This window comes from Neophocaena asiaeorientalis, unplaced genomic scaffold, assembly GCF_003031525.2.
Source record: "Neophocaena asiaeorientalis asiaeorientalis breed wild unplaced genomic scaffold, Neophocaena_asiaeorientalis_V1.1 scaffold40, whole genome shotgun sequence".
Taxonomy (NCBI): domain Eukaryota; kingdom Metazoa; phylum Chordata; class Mammalia; order Artiodactyla; family Phocoenidae; genus Neophocaena; species Neophocaena asiaeorientalis.
The window spans coordinates 588,139-605,270 of record NW_020185335.1 but is presented as its reverse complement, the minus strand read 5'-3'; the positions used below and the strand labels follow the sequence as shown (position 1 = coordinate 605,270).

Here is a 17,132-nt window from a genome sequence, read left to right as displayed (position 1 = left end):
GCGGCGGCGGCCGCGTGGCCGAAGACCTGCTCGGCGCCCCCGTTCTGCAGGCTCTGCATGTTGTTCAGGTGCTTGTCGGACTGCATGTGAATGCTGAGGTTGCCTTTGGTGGTCGTGGAGTAGTTACACACCTCGCAGCGGAAGGGCTTGTAGCCACACGTGTAGCTCTCGCCTCGGGCCAGCCGAGGGTGGGGCTGCCCGCTCTTGCAGTAGACGCAGGAGCCCCCCGGCTCCGGGTGCTTCTCCTTCATGTGCGCCTCCAGCGTCTGCTGGTACTTGTAGTGCCAGTTGCACTTGGGGCACTTGAGTGTCTTGCACGAGTTGCGAGAATGCATCATAGTCATGTGGCCGCCCAGCGAGCGGGAGGAACCCAGGACCGTGTCGCATTTGGGGCACTCCACGCCACTCCCCGAGGGGCACTCCCCCACCCCAAGCTCGCAGAGGGAGCCAGCGTGCTGGTGATGGGGGACGAAGCCCCCGTCGTCCCCCTCTGTGCTTTCATTTGGTTCTGGTGCTGTGGCATTGTCTTTATTGGCACTTTCATCAGCAAAGTCCAGCCTCCTGCCGCCCTCTGCCACGTTGGCCCTGACGCCCTCACCGTTAAAGCTTAAACGATTCCTCCTGTTCGCACCATCAAAGACAACAAAGGAAGAAGCGGAATTAGAACTAGTAGAAGCTGCGCCCCTCGACAGGGTCTGGAGCACAGTAGGCATTAAGGGGGAGTTAGAAATGCTTTGGTTTGAGAGAGCAAGGTCCTTTTTGCTGCCACTACCTGCTGCGGCCCCAGACTCCCCGGGGGGCCTGTCCTCCAGCTCCTCGTCCAACTCGCTTGGAAAGAGCCCTTTGCAGCCCTCGTCCTCGTCGTCCTCGTCGTCCTCGTCGTCGTCCTCGTCCTCCACCTCCTCCTCGTCCTCGTCCTCCTCCTCTTCGGCCTCCTCCTCGGCCGGCTCCGCCTTCTCGGAGAAGCAATCCGGATCGCCCACTTCTTGCTTCTCTCCTTCTGCTGCCCCAGAGTCCTTGCCCTCTGAGGATTTGGTAGGACTGGAGGCCAGAGGCCCCAGGGGGACTGAGGTAATGGGGGTCTTCAGGACCGAGCTGGTGAGCCCGCCAAGGTTCAAGAGGGCGCCGGGGGTCAAGATACCAGCCTGGGGCTGCTCGGGGCCGGCAGCAGGGCCGGCTGGGAGAGCCTCCTCCCCTTCCATTCGAATGCCACTAAATTTACCATAAAAACTGTGTCCGGGGCCTATGAGGTTAGCGGTGGAAACTAAAGGGAGTTGAAAGTTTTTGTTTTTTGGTTCCAGAAAACTTACAAGGGGTTCCTTGTCTTTGCCGATCCCTTGGATGATAGCGGAGATGTTCTTGTTGCTAAGAAGTTTCCGCTCATCTTCACTCAGGGTCATTCGATGGTCGTGCACTGCATGGGTCACAAACGAACGGACGTACCCGAAGGAGAGTTTGCACAAGAAACACATCAGGATGGGCTTCCTCTTGCCATAGAGCACGAAGCCATCGAATCTGGACAGGTCCACATTGTTGGGAACATCTTTGGATACGCAGGAGCTCTTGGCAGAGCCGTCACTGTTCAGGTAATCCTTGTTGCTTTTGTGTCGCACGTCAAACACGCGGAAGCTGTGCAGGACGGGGCTGAGCCCCGTCAGGGCTGAGGTATTCGGGAAAGCCTGGTCTGGGCCCTCAAACCATTTCCCGAAGGATGAGGCTATGTGGAAAGTGTTGATGATCTGTGGGTAGACGGGCGCAGCGCAGGAAGGGTCCCCCGGCTTGCCTGCCGAGGCGGGGAGAGAGTTCAGGAAGAGCGACGGGAGGGGCCCGCTGCCGCCCGCACCCACGCCCCCGCCCGGGGTCAGCTGGCTCAGGCTCTCGACGATGTACGCCGAGCCGTCCGGCTGGTACACGATCTCCCCGGCCAGGTTCTCCACGTCACTCTCCTCGTCCCCCTCCTCACTGCTGTCGCTCCCGCTCTCCTCCCTCAGGGGCGGCGGGGGGCGCGCGCCGGGGCAGTGATGCTCCATGTAGGTCTGGAGGCTGGCGAAGGAGGCCAAGCACTCGTTGCAGCTGACCTCCTTGCCGGCGGGCTCGGCAGCGGGCCCGGCCGGGGCGGTGCTCTCCGCGAGGCGCTCATTGAAGGGGGCCCTCAGGCCGTCCAGGGGCCCGTGGTTCTCGCTTGTGGACTGCTCCATGCTACTGGGTTTGTCGGGGAGGTGGGTGCTGTTGAGTTCAGTCCATTGCTGGTGCTGAGGGACACCACACCCATTGTCCTTCCCCGAGACGACAGGCGAGTCACAGCCTTCCATGGTAAGGCCTGCGTGGAGCTTTCATTGCACCCAGTACGGATCGGACCTGAAGGGTGGAGGCAAGGGGGAGAGGAGGGAGAGAGGGGGAAGAGAGAGAGAAAGGAAAGAGGTTAGGAGGGCCGAGGCTAAGGTCCCACACAGAGCGCCCTAACAGGCTTCTGTCCACACCCACAACAGAGACCGCAGGGCAGTGGGGACCCCGGCCGTCGCCCCACCCCGTCGAGGCGCAGAGGGTGGGCAGCACCCCTGGGTGTCACGGCCAGGTTGCGTGGCAGAAGCGGGGGTGGAGGTGCGGGGAAAGGGCATCAGGGGAATCCCTCTTCGTCTTCAGACCGTTGGCAGCTCTACCCCTGGAGACCGGTTCGAATCTGGGTTCTTTGCAAGCACAGCGTCAGAGTCGGGGCCGGGCGATGAGCCACAGGGGAGGAGGAGGACGGCGTCAGCTCGCCAGGCCCCGCCAAGGACACAGAACAGCGGCCCCGCCGCACGCAGATGGCAGCACAAAGCCACGCCGGCTGCCCGCACTGTCTGGGGGCCAGGGGGACGCCGGGGACGGACAGACAGGAGGAGGAAGACTTTGCAGCCCTCGCAGAAGAATCATGAACCTGGGAGAGGATACGCCATTTGATTTAGAGGCGAAGCTGTGCCGTCGCTCTTACCCGATTTCTAGTTTGAGAAGTTCACGGAAAAGTGTTGAGGACTACAGGGCTCGAGGGCAAGCGTGCAGGCCTGGACAAGCTCTGCGAAGCCCCCAAAAGGGCCCACGGCTGCATTCATCCTCTCCGAGCCTGGGAAACATCGTCCCATTTTACAAGCAGTAAAACTGAGGGCCTAAATCTAAAAACGAGGCCAGTGCCATCCGGGCGCTGAGAAAGGCGATCTCCCAATTCCCATCCCCTCCCTACAACCCACGGAACACCCTTGCTTGTGACTCAGCTGGTTTCAGACTCAAAATATGTAGGTGCAAAACGTGAGCTTGATGTTTCTAAGAAGAACCGCCCCGACTCTCAACGGGCCGACTTCCCCGCCAGCGGAGAGGATCTCGCCCTGCCTGGATGAGCCCGTTCACCACTGGCTGGGTGGTTTCTGCTGTCAAGGATCTTCGCGGCGAGCCGAGATGGCAGCTGGGCTCCGCCAGCCCCCGTTCCACACCTGCCTCTTAGTTATTAGTCGCTACCCAAAGCAGCTGTCCTTCAGCCCTGGGGCTTTTCCGTTTCCGACTCCAAAGTGCCACTAAGCTGAATTTGCCCTCTGAGACCTCGCGTCCCCGGGGAGGGAGACATCAGATCACCCGCCACCACTCTGCTCCTGTGGCAGAGGAGTATTTCTTCCATCCGGCCCCGCTCCAACAGGCAACTCAGCGCCTCGCAGGGCCCTGAGCATTCGCTGCAAATCCCAGGCCACCCTCCCGCCACACCTCCTTCCAGGAGAACACCTGGCTGCTTCTCCACCCACCGTCTCATTCACACACAGTGGATGAAGGTTTTGGCTGGGTTTGGTCTCCCTCCCCACCAACCCCCATCTTCCCACTCTTTTTTCATTGCTTGATTCTCGACTGCACAGTGAGTGAATAGCTCCCCCTCGGGAAAAGACGGGGAAGGCAGGTTTACCAGAAGTCTCAGGAGAAATAACTTTCTGGAAGGACGTGTCACGTTTTGTTTAAAACACACAAACACACACCACCTCCCAGCATATAACCTCAAACTCCATTACAAGGTTCCGTGTGCCTGAGAAAAGACGTATTGACTTTAAACAAAGATAACCACACCAAACCAAACAGCAAGTGCAATGAGACTTCCTCGCAAGGCCCAGCTGGGATACAGGTGAGAATCCAGGGTGGCTCTTCCTAAGGACGCACATAATTGGCTGGATGACATCTGATTGACAGCTCAGGCCAAAAAGGTTGGCAGGCCTGAAGGGGCGGGAGGGTTAACAGCCCGATCGTAAAATCAATGTCATAAATGCTTGCTAAGTTACAGGAACATGCGGGAAGGGGAGGCCACGATTGATAAAGGGGAACAGCTTTGATGCTTCACCAGGGACTTGTGTATGGACAGCAAAGCCAATCTCCTCTCCAGCCTGGACTGGGCTAAGAAACCTGCAAGCATTTACCAATTAATTGGTGGGCTTTTCTTGCTCTGCTCTCTTCTTCTTCCTCCTCCACAAATCATCCAGCTAAGGGACTGGGACTTCTAAAAACTCACCTAACTTTGTTTTCTATTTCTCAGCAAAAGGTGTCAAGAAAAGATGACCTTATAGGCAACGACAGATGTGCCCGTCGTGGTGACGCTAGCCCCATGAGAGGGGACACACAGGGGACCACTCATTTGCAGGGGCAACAGCCCACTGAGATGCTGGTGGGAAAGAAGGATCCCACTCTGGACCTCAGGCACCAGTTCTGGGCTTCCTTTCAATGCTTGCTGGCCAGGGCAATCAGAAGCTCTTACAACTCTGCTAAGTCACGTGTGGTTCAGGGCCAGTGAGCTCACCCAGTGAGCCTGTGAGAAGCGCAGACTCTCAGATCAGAATCTGCATTTTTAATACAAATGCCCAGAGGATGTGCATTATTAAAGCTTGAGTGAGACACTCTCTATTTTACAACATCTTCACCAGACCACCAGCTCCTCCATGCCTGGGGCCTGCACTGCTAGGTAACCAGGCAGGGTCAGTCTTGGGCTCACCCACCAGTCCCTGGGAAGCGCAGGGATGGGGGTGGACAACAGGGGACCAGAGCACAGAGATGAACAAATCTCTTAGCCCTGCCCCATCCTTCAGCTCCAGAACCTCAGGCCCTCTTCCACTCTCCTGCCCGGCCGGCAGCTCCTTTCACTCTGTTTATCAGCTAGTCAATAAGAAAAAGATAGTTCTTACTTAAGGAGGCAGAAGTCAACTCAGCAGGTCGATCGGCACTCTGTCTGTAAACACGGTTTCCCGTAAAATCAATGATCTTCAGTTACGGACGGCAGCCTGGGAATCCAGCGGGTCCCGGTGCTCTCATAGACCCCATACGTGCGGCTCTGCCCACCCCGCCACACTCCTCCAGTACCTCCAGGGCCAGCACACACGGCACAAACCCTCAACCCCTCCTGCAGCCTGCTTCCCTCCAGCCATTTACACCCCAAAATCCCCTTTAAACACAGACGTGCTCTACTCATGACCACCAGTGTTGTACTCAGCAAGGATATTTTGTGTGTGTGTGGTTTTAAGAATTCAGTTAGATTTCAACTGAGCACACCTCTCCAGTAAGAGAGTTAAAGGGAAGATACAGGAGGGATCTAGCCTCACACTCTGCTGAGCGCCTCCCTCTGCCCTGTGAGAAGGCATCTTGCACAGAAAAGTTCTAACATCTTCATCGGGAGCCCCCTGCTCTTGCTTCTCTCACAAGTTATAGCTTCCTTGGAACCTATCTGTAAAGCCCCTGCATCTTTGCCAATATCGGTCTTTATTTTTCAAAGATGGTTTAAAATTATAAAACTCCACCCTGTTATACTGGGCGCCACGCCCCCCCCACCCCCCATCTCGCTCTTTCAACTGAGAAGATGTGATGTGACAGCTTTATCCCATTCCCTTAAGGAGACAGAACCCGGCTCCACGCAACAGTTACAGGGAAGCTGGGGTGGGAGGTGCAGTTACTTGGAAGGGGAGGGGGCTCCACTGATGCGCCAGCTCCTGGAGAATTAAACATGAACGGTCGCACTCTGTAATTTTAAATTGTTAATTAGCACAGGGTTAATTAGGCGGTCCTTTCACAAGAGGCAGTTTGGCAGAAAACCAAGAAAGGAAACAAAGGGGAAGAAAAAAACAAAGAGAGAGCAGAGACAGCGAGAAACTGTTGCCGCCCCCCCCTCGTGAATAACCCATGCAGCATCCAGAGAGAAGCAAACGGGAGGGCTCCCGGGGACTCCCTAGTCGGCTGGAGGGGGATTCCATGAGCACCGCGATTTGGCAGTGGGTATCAAAAGCCTCAAAAATGCACATGCCCTTTGACTCAGCAATTCCCCCATTCCAGGAAACAATCCAAGATATGCAAAGAGATATAAGATTATTCATCAGTGTTCATAACAGAAAAAAAAAAGATGGAAATAATGTGGCGAAACAAGGTACTCTCTAAATAAATTACACCGCATAGCATTCCATAGGATGTTAAAAAATGGCATTTTTTAAAAGAAACTAGTTACGGGCGTGGGAAAATGATCCCACAGGATGCTGAGTGAACAAAGCCTATATAGGTCTGCATATGGAAATACATGAGATTTCTATCAAAAAATTTTACAACGGTGATTGCTAGGGGATGAGGTTATGGGCTACTTCATTTCCTCCTTCGTGCCTTTATTTCCCAAGGCTTTTTAAAATGAAAATCATCTTAAGGGAAGTCATCACTTCCTGTGTGTGGCATCACGGTAAGGCCTGTGGGTTCAACGCCACCTCAATGCTCGTAACATTCCATGAGATGGGTGCTATTTTTTTTTAATTTTTGTTTTGATGTGTACCATTGTTAGCCTTTATGGAATTTGTTACAATATTGCTTCTGTTTTATGTTTTGGCTTTTTTGGCTGTGAGGCATGTGGGATCTTAGCTCCCCGACCAGGGATCACACCCGCACTCCCTGCACTGGAAGGTGAAGTCTTAACCACTGGACCACCAGAGAAGTCCTGAGTGAGATGGGCGCTATTTTTATCCCCATTTTGAAGAAGGGAAAACTGAGGTTGCTCAAGTTATGCAGCCTAAATGACAAAACCGTAGTCTGGCTGTGGAGTCTGTGTGCTTTGCCACTCTACTGTGTTTTTCTGTAGTGTCTGTCTCTCAAGGAGAACTTCAGAACATCGGACATTTACATTCAATCTTTAGGTACCAGGGACTGTTCTAAAATCATGGGCTATCAGGACTAATATGTAACGGAACACTGCCAGTTCATACACATGCCCCCTTTTTTTTTTTTTGCTCGGGAGTGGCGGGGGAGAAGAGTTCAAAATGGACTCTCTTACTTGGATATCTTCATACAGGAGAGAAGGGGATAAAAGTTCTTTGCTGTTGCAAAGAACTGTACGGTAGGCCCATTATCCTGACTTCTTTTAAGAAAAAAAAAAGGCAGATTCCAGAAACTATAAATCTAGAAATGTATTCATTAATTCATACATTAACTGAACATTTACTGCACACCTATTATGTGCCTGATGCTAGAGAATCAACAATAGACAGGTCTCAGCTTACATTCTTGTGGGGAAAAGACTGCAAACAAATAAATACAATGTTAAATGTGAAAAAGCACTCAGAAGTAATATAAAACAAGAGAAGGGGAAGGAGTGATGTGTGTCATCATTTTGGATAAAGTAAATATAAATATATATATTAAATTTAAAAGGATATGTTATAGATTATATACTGCAAGTTCCTCACAGTTTGAGAAGAGTCGACAGTTGCTGAATAGCATCTGGGGAGAAAAAAGTCCTGAGGAATTAGCAATTAGCTGTAGGTTCAGTAAGAAAATTCACATAAAATAAACTGAAAAGCAGCTTCACTTAGATTCAATGATCTGAGAAATGCAGTAGAGGGTACTTTTTGATTTTAATAACGTATCCCAAAGTTTATCATTTCTTTGTATCTAGGGTAGCAAAATGTCTTATGAAGTCTGCCTGATTTTAAAGCTGGAGGATGCCGTTACCTAAAGTACCCACTCAGGGAATTCCCTGGTAGTCCAGTGATTAAGACTCTGCGCTCCCACTACAGGGGGCACGAGGTTCGATCCCTGGTTGGGGTAAGATGCTGCATGCCACGCAGCGTGGGGGGGTGGGGGATATATAGTACCCACTCAAAGGTCAATGTGCCTGGGGACATGCCTTAATTCCTGCCTTATCCCTGGTTCCCTTCACTTAAATCAACAACCTGAGGGGCAGAGGAGACCAAGCACATACACCAATCTGCAAAGTAAATAAAGTCGAGAGGACTGACTAATATGCTAATTAGTGGAATCAGGACTTAAAAAAAAAACTCTCCATAAGTTGGAACAACAGGCTGAAACGATAAAGAAGAAGAAATTCTGAAAGATAAATAGGAAGCCTTGTATTTCAGTTCAGGCAAGCAGTAAAACCAACAGAGAAAGGAAGAGACTGGGATTAACAGTAGTTCATGCAAAGAAACCCTGGAGGTGTTACTTCACTACAAATTCAGTGGCAGCCCAAAGCTGACATGGTGACCAAAGACATAAATGTGGCCTCTGGGCTACAGGGGGGTACCTCTACCTGTTCCAACTCAGCAGGATCACAGCCCCATCATTTTCTCTGCCTGCATGAAGAATGTTATGAGCCACGTGGGGAAATCTCGTTAAGAGGGGCACTGACAACTGAATCGTGTCTTGACCACGTGAATCGTGGCTTGACCACGATCAGCTCAAGAGCAAAGAAAAGAGAGGTCCCCATTGCAGGGCAAGACAACTGTCCTAAACCACGCGAAGGCCCGCCTGCCACGCACGCTGAGGATTAGTCCCGAGTCTTCTACTTAGCTTCAGGGTTTAACTAGGAGTAATGAGGGGGAATTTATTAAAAATTAAGAGTTCGACTCAATATAAATGAAAATCTTTCTCTAGATTATCAAAGCTCCCAATGGAATGTTGACTCTGGTTTCATGAATGGAGAAAAAAGACATTTTGCCATGGCCCGAGGTTCCATCAGGCAGCCTCTTGGGTCCTTTGAAATGTGAAGATTCTATTCATTCCAAGTGATCCATCGGGTTGCTCAGTCAGCTTTATCAGCTTTAACCTCCTCCTCTGTGATCCCACAGCGTTTTGCATATGGCGACACACTGCAGCTCTGAGGTTATCTCACTGCTGTAATTATACGTTGACTGGTCTGTTCCTGCCACTAGGCTGAGAGCAGCTTGAGAGTAGGTTCCATGTCTCATTCATCTCTGTACTGTCCACATCCAAGATGTAATAGATGCTTAAAATAACCATGGGGAAAATTAAGGCATTAGGAGAAATGATAACACTTTGAGAGGGGAAAAAAAAAAGATGATCCCTGTACACATTCTTTCTTTTCCTCTTAGTTGAAGAAGTGTGTGGCGTAACCATTCTCCTCTAAATAGAACCAGGTCTCCTTGTAGAACTGGCTGGTTCTTGGGCTGGGGCAGGGAGAGTGCAGGATGAGCGTGGAGCATCTTTCTGAGCCAGAACATAAGAAAGTGCTCTAAGAATGAAGAGAGTGTGACCAAAGAACCCAGGAGCAGGTTGCAGGGGCTCTCACTGCCTGAACCTCGGACAATTTGAGCAAGAAAGTTACACGAGGGTAAAGAACTATAACCCAATATGTAACGTAAGAATCCATGATTCCATACTTTTATAAATTAAAAAAAAAGTGGGAGAAGGGAGAGTTCTTGCTTAGGGTGGAAATCCAACTAACAAATGCAGAGGGAATTACGGATTTAGAAAAACACCATTTGGTAACCATCATCTAATAACCCATTCAGGAAAGAATCGATGGATACTAAAACCGGTGGATGAAAGTTTGAGTAGTTCCAGAATATTTACACAGTCTCAAAGTACCTCCCCACAAGACACTTATTAACTACAGAAGAAGAAACAGTGACTTCACAGTGGATAAACCTGGCAGACATCACCTTCCTTCACCATGTGATCAAAGCTAGGATCACCAGGAATGAGACAAAGAGCCATCCTGTGCCTCCTGAGAGGATACACTGAGAAGAACACAACACCCCTTCCCTGACATGCCTGCCAGAAATGCAAAACCTGAGTCTAATCATGGAGGGGGCATCAGGCAAATCCAAGCTGGGGACAGTCTACAAAATGTCCTAGGCTCCTACTGAGCCCGCCTGCCACAACTGCTGAAGCCCGCGCGCCTAGAGCCCGTGCTCTGCAACAAGGGAAGTCAACGCAATGAGAAGCACGAAGAGTAGCCCCCGCTCGCCACAACTAGAGAAAGCCCGCGCGCAGCACCAAAGACCCAATGCAGCCATAAATACATAGATAAATAAAAATAGATCTATTCAAAAAAAACATGTCCTAGGCTCTTCAGAAATGTCAGTCAGGAGGCAGAAAGACAGATTAAAGGGGACTAAAGAGACGTGACCAATGAACATAACGAAGAATCTGGGTTCTCTTTCCCTATAAAGGGTACAATTGGGACAACTTGCAAAATCTGATAAAGATCTGTAGATTGGGTAATAGTAGTAGATGAATGTTCACTTCCTAATTCTGATAACTGCAGTATGGTTATATAAGAGAATATCTTTGTTTTTAAGACATAGACACTGATACATTTAGAGGTGAAGGGGCATGATGTCTTGATTTTCCAACTGCTTAGAAAAAGAAGTGTGAGAGTGTGTGTCTGTACAGACCTGCGTAAATACAAACATACAAACAGAACTTAGAAAATGCTAACTTGGGTGGGGGGGTCTGGAGGAAAGGTATGTTAGAATTCTTTGTCCTATTACTATAACTTTCTTGTACATCTGAAATTATATCAAAAGAAAAAGAAAAAAGAAATTGTCTAGTGCAGGAATACATGTTGAACCTCCCAAAATACTTATGAACAGCCAACCCAGCCCGATTCCCTACCCTTGTCTTCATTTGAAATCCATTCCTGGCACAGCTTCATGAAAGGAGGGAGGCTGCGAGGCTGGACGGGGAGGTGCAGACAGACAGACAGAGAAAACTGGTCTTCCCTTCCTTCAGCCGAGAGGTCCTAGGTAGAGACCCCTGGTTGGAGGAGGCAAACGGCCATTCTAAGCCAGGCGGAATTTCAAGTAACACACACTGTAAGATATTTCCTAAGACACCCGTGACCCTGATTCAGGACAGATTTCCCTAACTTGGTGAAAAGCAATTCTAAATATAATGGCAGGGGCAGCCACCACAGAAAAGAACCCCAGCAACCTACAGAGGGTGGGCTTTGCTTAACCTAGACTTAAAACACATTAGCGAAATACACAACAATGAATAAACTATCCCCTTGGCCTCAAAAAAAAAAAAAAAAAAAAAAGCCAAGGGCAACCTAGATTCTGAGATAAGTAGAAGCCTCATTCAAGGGGCAAAGAACTAATACCCTCGTCTGTTTAGCTTGGAAGCCACTGAAGAACCACATCTAATTCCATTCTGTGCTTTATCCAATAACTGTATTTGTATACTGCTGCTGCATATAAGTCAGTAAGTGTTAAACCATACATAGGTGAGATTCCACCCTCTTGGTAGCAATTTCCCAGTAGCCTTAAGAATTATTCTGTTACTATGGCGAGGTCAGAAAACACACACATGCTGGAACAGGTCTCTTGTGTTGCAGGAGGACCATTGCCCGGAAGGCCCAGAGAATTGTCCAGGCCCTGGGCTTCGTGTTTGCTAATAAGTGCATCTGTGCTCTTTCCAGCGTGAACATAAATCAGCCTGGAAGTGAAAACTGCTAGCTCAGTCCATTCTGCAGGGAATCCACGACTACCGTGATTATGCTGGCTCCAGTGGACTCGTGGAGGGGAAGAGGAGGGAGTCGTGAGATCATAAGCAGAGCCAGGTCTAGGAGCCCAGGCTGTGGGTGTTGGGAGGGATGAGCTGGTATTTAGGGGAAGAGAATGTGTTACTATACACATGGACACACTCACAGTTCAAAAACAACCAAACCCATGAATACAGTAATAAAAAGTGAAATGACTCAGCTATTACTTAATTCTCTGCATTTTTCTTAAAAAAAAAAAAAAAAGGATTTGGGGCAGTTTAATCAGCTATCCCAACACTTAGGTACTTACTTCAGTGTCTACTCTGAGGCCTCTCTACCATATCCAGAGGACTGCAGGCCAGCATCCTTTGTCCATCTCTGGCCTGAATGGTTCTCTCCTGGCCTGGATTTATGTACCATAACACATGGATCCCCACCCCCCTCCCAGATGTGAAGCAGCCCCTCCTTCAACTGCCCCTCCTACCTGACAGGTGCGTACCTCAGCCCCTCCATCCTCGCCCATCCCTCAGTGCTTTCCCCGCTGAACTGGATACCTTCCCCCACTGAGTGTACTACTTCAGTGCCTTCTCCTGCCAGCACCCAAAACTTTTCATCTCTGATTTCCTAAAAATCCCTCTTAAAAGATCCCATTTCTGATCTCTCTTGTTTTTCCTACTGCGCTGTGGAGCAAAAGCTAGGAAATGATGTAAAATGTACCATCTGGCCCGTTACAGCTTCATTCTGGCATCTCATGATGTTAGACTTATTTTAAATAATTTCTTCTTACTAAAGGAGTATGAACTCGGTATTTTTAAAATTGGGGGGTATGTGCAGAAAAGCTCAATAGCTGAAATAAAAATCACCTATAATCCCACCAGCCAGAGAGCCACTGGGAGGTAGAAAATTTTTAGGTTTTTTTCTTCTATGTATCGATAGTTAACACATCTTTACCAACCTCAGATCGCACTGCTCCTTAAGTGGACTGCCCCTTTAACTTAATTTAGGCATTAAACTGTTCCCATGTCATGAAACATTCTTCGTAAGTTAGAATTAATGGGTGCATACGTACTGCATCCTGTGGACATAGCATAATTTCACTAAGCTCTATTACTGGACATTTAGGTAATCCCTAATATTTTGCTGTTAACGCTGCAATAAACTCTCATAAATCTTTGTGCATGTATAATAACACAATAATAAAAATAAGTAGCAGCTCTATTACTACCCTCTTAGTAGGGCCAGGCATGGTTCTAAGCACTTTTTAAATAGACATCATTTCATTTGATCGTTCAACAGCCCACTTTACAGATGAGGAAACTGAGGGTTAGAGGGTTAAATACCTTATACAAGTCACATACTAGCTAAGTCAGCCTTTGAAAGCAGGTAAGCCTTCCTTCCTACTTTAAAACCTAGGCTTTCACCCATAACATTCCATCTCTATTTCCTTAGGATGTATTTCTGGAAGTGTAACTGCTGGCTCAAAAGCTAGGAATATTTCAGGCTCCCCGGCATAGGCCAAATGGCCCTCTAGGAAAGCCTTTCCAACTCACGCTCACTGGCACACGAGCCTCCATTTTCCTGCACCCTCATCAATAGTGGGTATTATTTTGTTAAAAAAAAAAAAAAAAGTAAATTTGGCAGGCAAGAAACGGCATCTCATTTTAACATACATTTTTTGCTAGTAGGAGAGAACCCACCTGCAGATACTGATTGGCAATTTCGATTTCTTTTGTGAATTGCCTGTTACTTCTGCGGCAGGGGTGTGTTGCCCCTTCCATGATGGTTAATAAGAGGGCTTCATAGGGTTTTACTGGCCAACCCTCCCACTCGACTGGCCGCCGTATTCCACTCCCGCACGAGCTCCTGAAATGGAAGCCTGACCACTCACACCACCAGGCACACAGTGCGGCTCCGTCCGTCCTTCCCTTGGATCTCAACTCCTTTAAGCGAGTGGACTGTGCCCATGGCTCCACTTCCCTGACTCTAATCTTCTAAAGCCAGCTCTGTGTGCGTAGCGGGAGCTAGACCGCCTCCCATCAACAGTTCTCGAGCTTTGCCGTGCAGCGCACCCGGCCACAGAGCTGAGCGAAGATACACACAGACACCGGGCCCCACCCCAGAATACAGGCTCAGGCTCTCTGGAGGGGGCGCCGGACACTGCTTCGGGGGGTCAGAAGGCCCCATGCCTCCAAGATTCGGCCCTCTCTCCGAGGTCACCAATGCCCTTCTTGGAGTAACCAATAGTTGCTCCGCTTTTCCTCTCATACTCTTCAATCTCCCCTGCATTCAAAACTGACTGTCCCCTTGAAATCTTCTCCCCCCTTCACTTCTCTGACATGGTTTTCTGGCTCTCCTCCTACCTCTCCAACCTCTACCCTGCCTGCGCCTCTTCCCATCCCTTCAGCCCTCCATGGACGCACTTTTCCAGTTATTCGATAAAATTCCCTATTACATTAACCCACAGAAGTCTCTCCTCTCTGTTCTATAGTATTGAACCACCGTCATTCTTTCTTCCCCCCTGGCTCTCTGCTCTTATCTCTGTACCTCAACTACCTTAACTACTTCTGTGGTTTCAATTACTGAAATTACGAGTTGACTCCCAAAACAAAAATTTCCATTCCTGACTTATCGCTTGCATATGCATCTCATACTTTCAGCAGACCACAAGATGTCTGCAAGCGGCTAGCCTTCCGTCACTCCACACTCAGCGTGGCTCGACATGTCCAAGTGGAACTGCCCCTCACTGAACGCCCTGGGCTCCCCAGGTGGAACTCTCGGTACCATCTCTGATTCCAGAACACAGAAAGGGAAGATCACTCTAGCCTTCCCGCTGTCATATTCGCCCAGTGCCTGTCCCATGCGAGACACAGCTGATGTGCATATTCAAACCGATGCTCTCCAGACTGGTCTTAAAACACTCTAAAATCGACCACCACACAATCAATCAGCTCTCTCACTTCCCCGACAGCACCGTCTCCTCCCCATCATCACGTTCTTGCCTCTGTTTCTGCAGCCCCAGGCCCCGTGGACGTTCTCTCTCTTCCTCAACATTTATCCAAACCTCGGACGTCCTTTAAGAAGCACAAGCTCCAGTTCCACGGAGGCAACAGACGCCCCTCCTGTCACTCAAACCCACAAAACTCTCTCCTCTCTGAGCTCCGACAGTAATCACCACCACGCTGACGCTAAAACATTCCCTCCTTGCTTCCGCTTGGTTCCTTTTATCTCTACAAATGGACGATAAGCTGCTTGAAGGCAAACATCTGCTTGTAATTCTGTTCGTCTCCTAGCCCAGCGCTAAGCACGTAGGATGGATAAAACACTTGATGGAGTTTTCACTTAATTAACCCATGATTAGCTTGATCGGAAAGAGCACTCTCTCTTTCTAGGACACATCTTAAACAACATCAGTGGGAGCGTGTTGATCTGAACGTTACATATAATTGATCACCGAAGACCCATTCGTCCTAATTCTGAGGCTCAGGTACGACACCTGGGTATCTCAGTATTTTGTGGTTTATTATTTCCTATTCCAAATATCCAAAAGCTCTGAAGTCTGCAGAGGCGGCCCTCATTCCAGCCACCTTAAATAGTCAACGAAACAGAAATCCAAGAAGCCAAGCAAGTCCCTAAATATGATTCTGGGTTTCAAGGGGAGAGTGAGGGGAATCAGGTATGGACAAGGTTTCTGCCTCACGGAAAGAGCTATCAGCGCTAGGCTCACTACGGTAAGAGGTTCTTACGAAGTAGTTCTTGGTCAGCAGAACATTTAATTTGAATAGCAGGAGAAGCTGCGGGGGTTCAAGCTGCACAGACCCAAGAGAAACTCAGCTGAGCACTCTCTCTGTTTGCACTTGCTATTTCCAGGATGCAGGGAGAAGCGGCCACGGGCCTTAAGCTTCCTTTTGTATAGATCTGATCTAGGCGAGAACAAATGAATAACCTGTTAGCTGCTTTTCTCTGGTCCTGTGGCAGTACCTGGGAAACCCCATCCAACCTTCCCGGATAGAGGAACTCCTGCTCTCCGCTAACTCTGCCACCTGTCGTTCAGGGATGATCGGGAAGCCTGGGAAGGGTGAGGGGAGAGGTGGCCTTGGGGAAGGACAGTCTCCCTCAGCGCGCATCTCCAAAATGACTCTCTGAGAAAGGAGTGTGTTTTCCTCCCGGCCGGAAGAATGCCACATGGCGGGCTCGCCATCAGCAGCGCACTCTGGCACAAGGCTCCGGAGTTGGCACCATGACAAGACAAACAAGGGTTGCCCTTCGAAGGCAATTAATGGGGCAACACACACACACACACACACACACACACGGCCTCTCACCAGTGCAGGCACAGCCAGGTCTTCAGATCTTCCCTGGCTCCTTAGCATAAACAGCTTCTCAAGCAGCAGGGAGCAACAGGCACCACTAAATAAAGCGGGAATGGAGGCTGTGCAGCCCAGCCGTTGGCAAGTGCACCAAGGGGGATGGAGAGCCAGCGCGCGGGGTCTTCCCCAGGCCCCAGGAAGGGGGCGCCCTGGCTGACACCTTCTAGGTGCTGTGCAGCCAGCATCTCCCTAGCTCCCTAGTTGGAAAGTACACTGTAGATGGCAATTCCATCACAGAATTTCCTCCTCAACAGCTTCATTTTACTCAACTGAAGGTCTGAGAAGCACACTTCCTACTGGGTAGTCCTTAAATCCTAGAGGCCTAAGGAGTCATTTTACATTTCAGTTCCCTTCCTCATGGCAAAGTGGAACAGCAGTCATGGTGACCGCGGAGGACTTCAAGACGGACTAAAGAGGGTACAGATCCTGTTCGCCCTCTGAGTGTGTGTGAAGGACTTCCAAATTCCAAAGCTTAAAAAGCCAACTAGGTGTTGGGTGGGTGGGTGTGCGGGTTGCAGGTGTGCCGGGAGGGAAACTTAATTACGTGTCCTACTCTTCACAGTCCCCTCTCCATCCCGCGTGGCAACTAGGAAGCCAATCCTTCGCACCGTTACTTTTAATCAAGAAAAACAGGTTGAGACATATTTACCACTGGCCACTTCAAAGAGTGGTCCTGGGAATTAGGCAAAACGACAAAGGAAAAATTCTTCTTCAAGTGCAAGGATCCAAGCGTTTGCACTTCCTCAACCCTCCAGAAGCCACCCGAAGAACCAAGTGACTGAGGGTAACAAAGACACCCTCACAGACTCAGCACAAATGGCCCAGGTGGTCTTTCTCCTCTTGCTGCTCCAAACGCTGCTTTGGGGTCAATAGCTGCTGTGAAGAACCACCAAGGCCACGTTAAATAGGACTTGAATTAATTATGCTTGAAAGTCTCTTATCCAAGCACTGCTAAGACCAAACAATTGAGTCTGGGAACGAGTGTGGTTACATGTTTTTCCTTCATGGCTTCCTGA

The 17,132-nt window shown here is 49.6% G+C and overlaps 1 protein-coding gene across 1 annotated transcript in view; it reads right to left on the bottom strand.

The window, feature by feature from the left end:
* ZFHX3 (zinc finger homeobox 3) overlaps positions 1-17,132 on the bottom strand; it is a 238,826-nt gene that overhangs the window by 161,378 nt on the left and 60,316 nt on the right. The window contains exon 2 of the mRNA XM_024735570.1: positions 1-2,358. Coding sequence (XP_024591338.1) covers positions 1-2,312 — 2,312 coding nt within the window. The 5' untranslated portion in view covers positions 2,313-2,358. The remainder of the gene's footprint in view (positions 2,359-17,132) is intronic.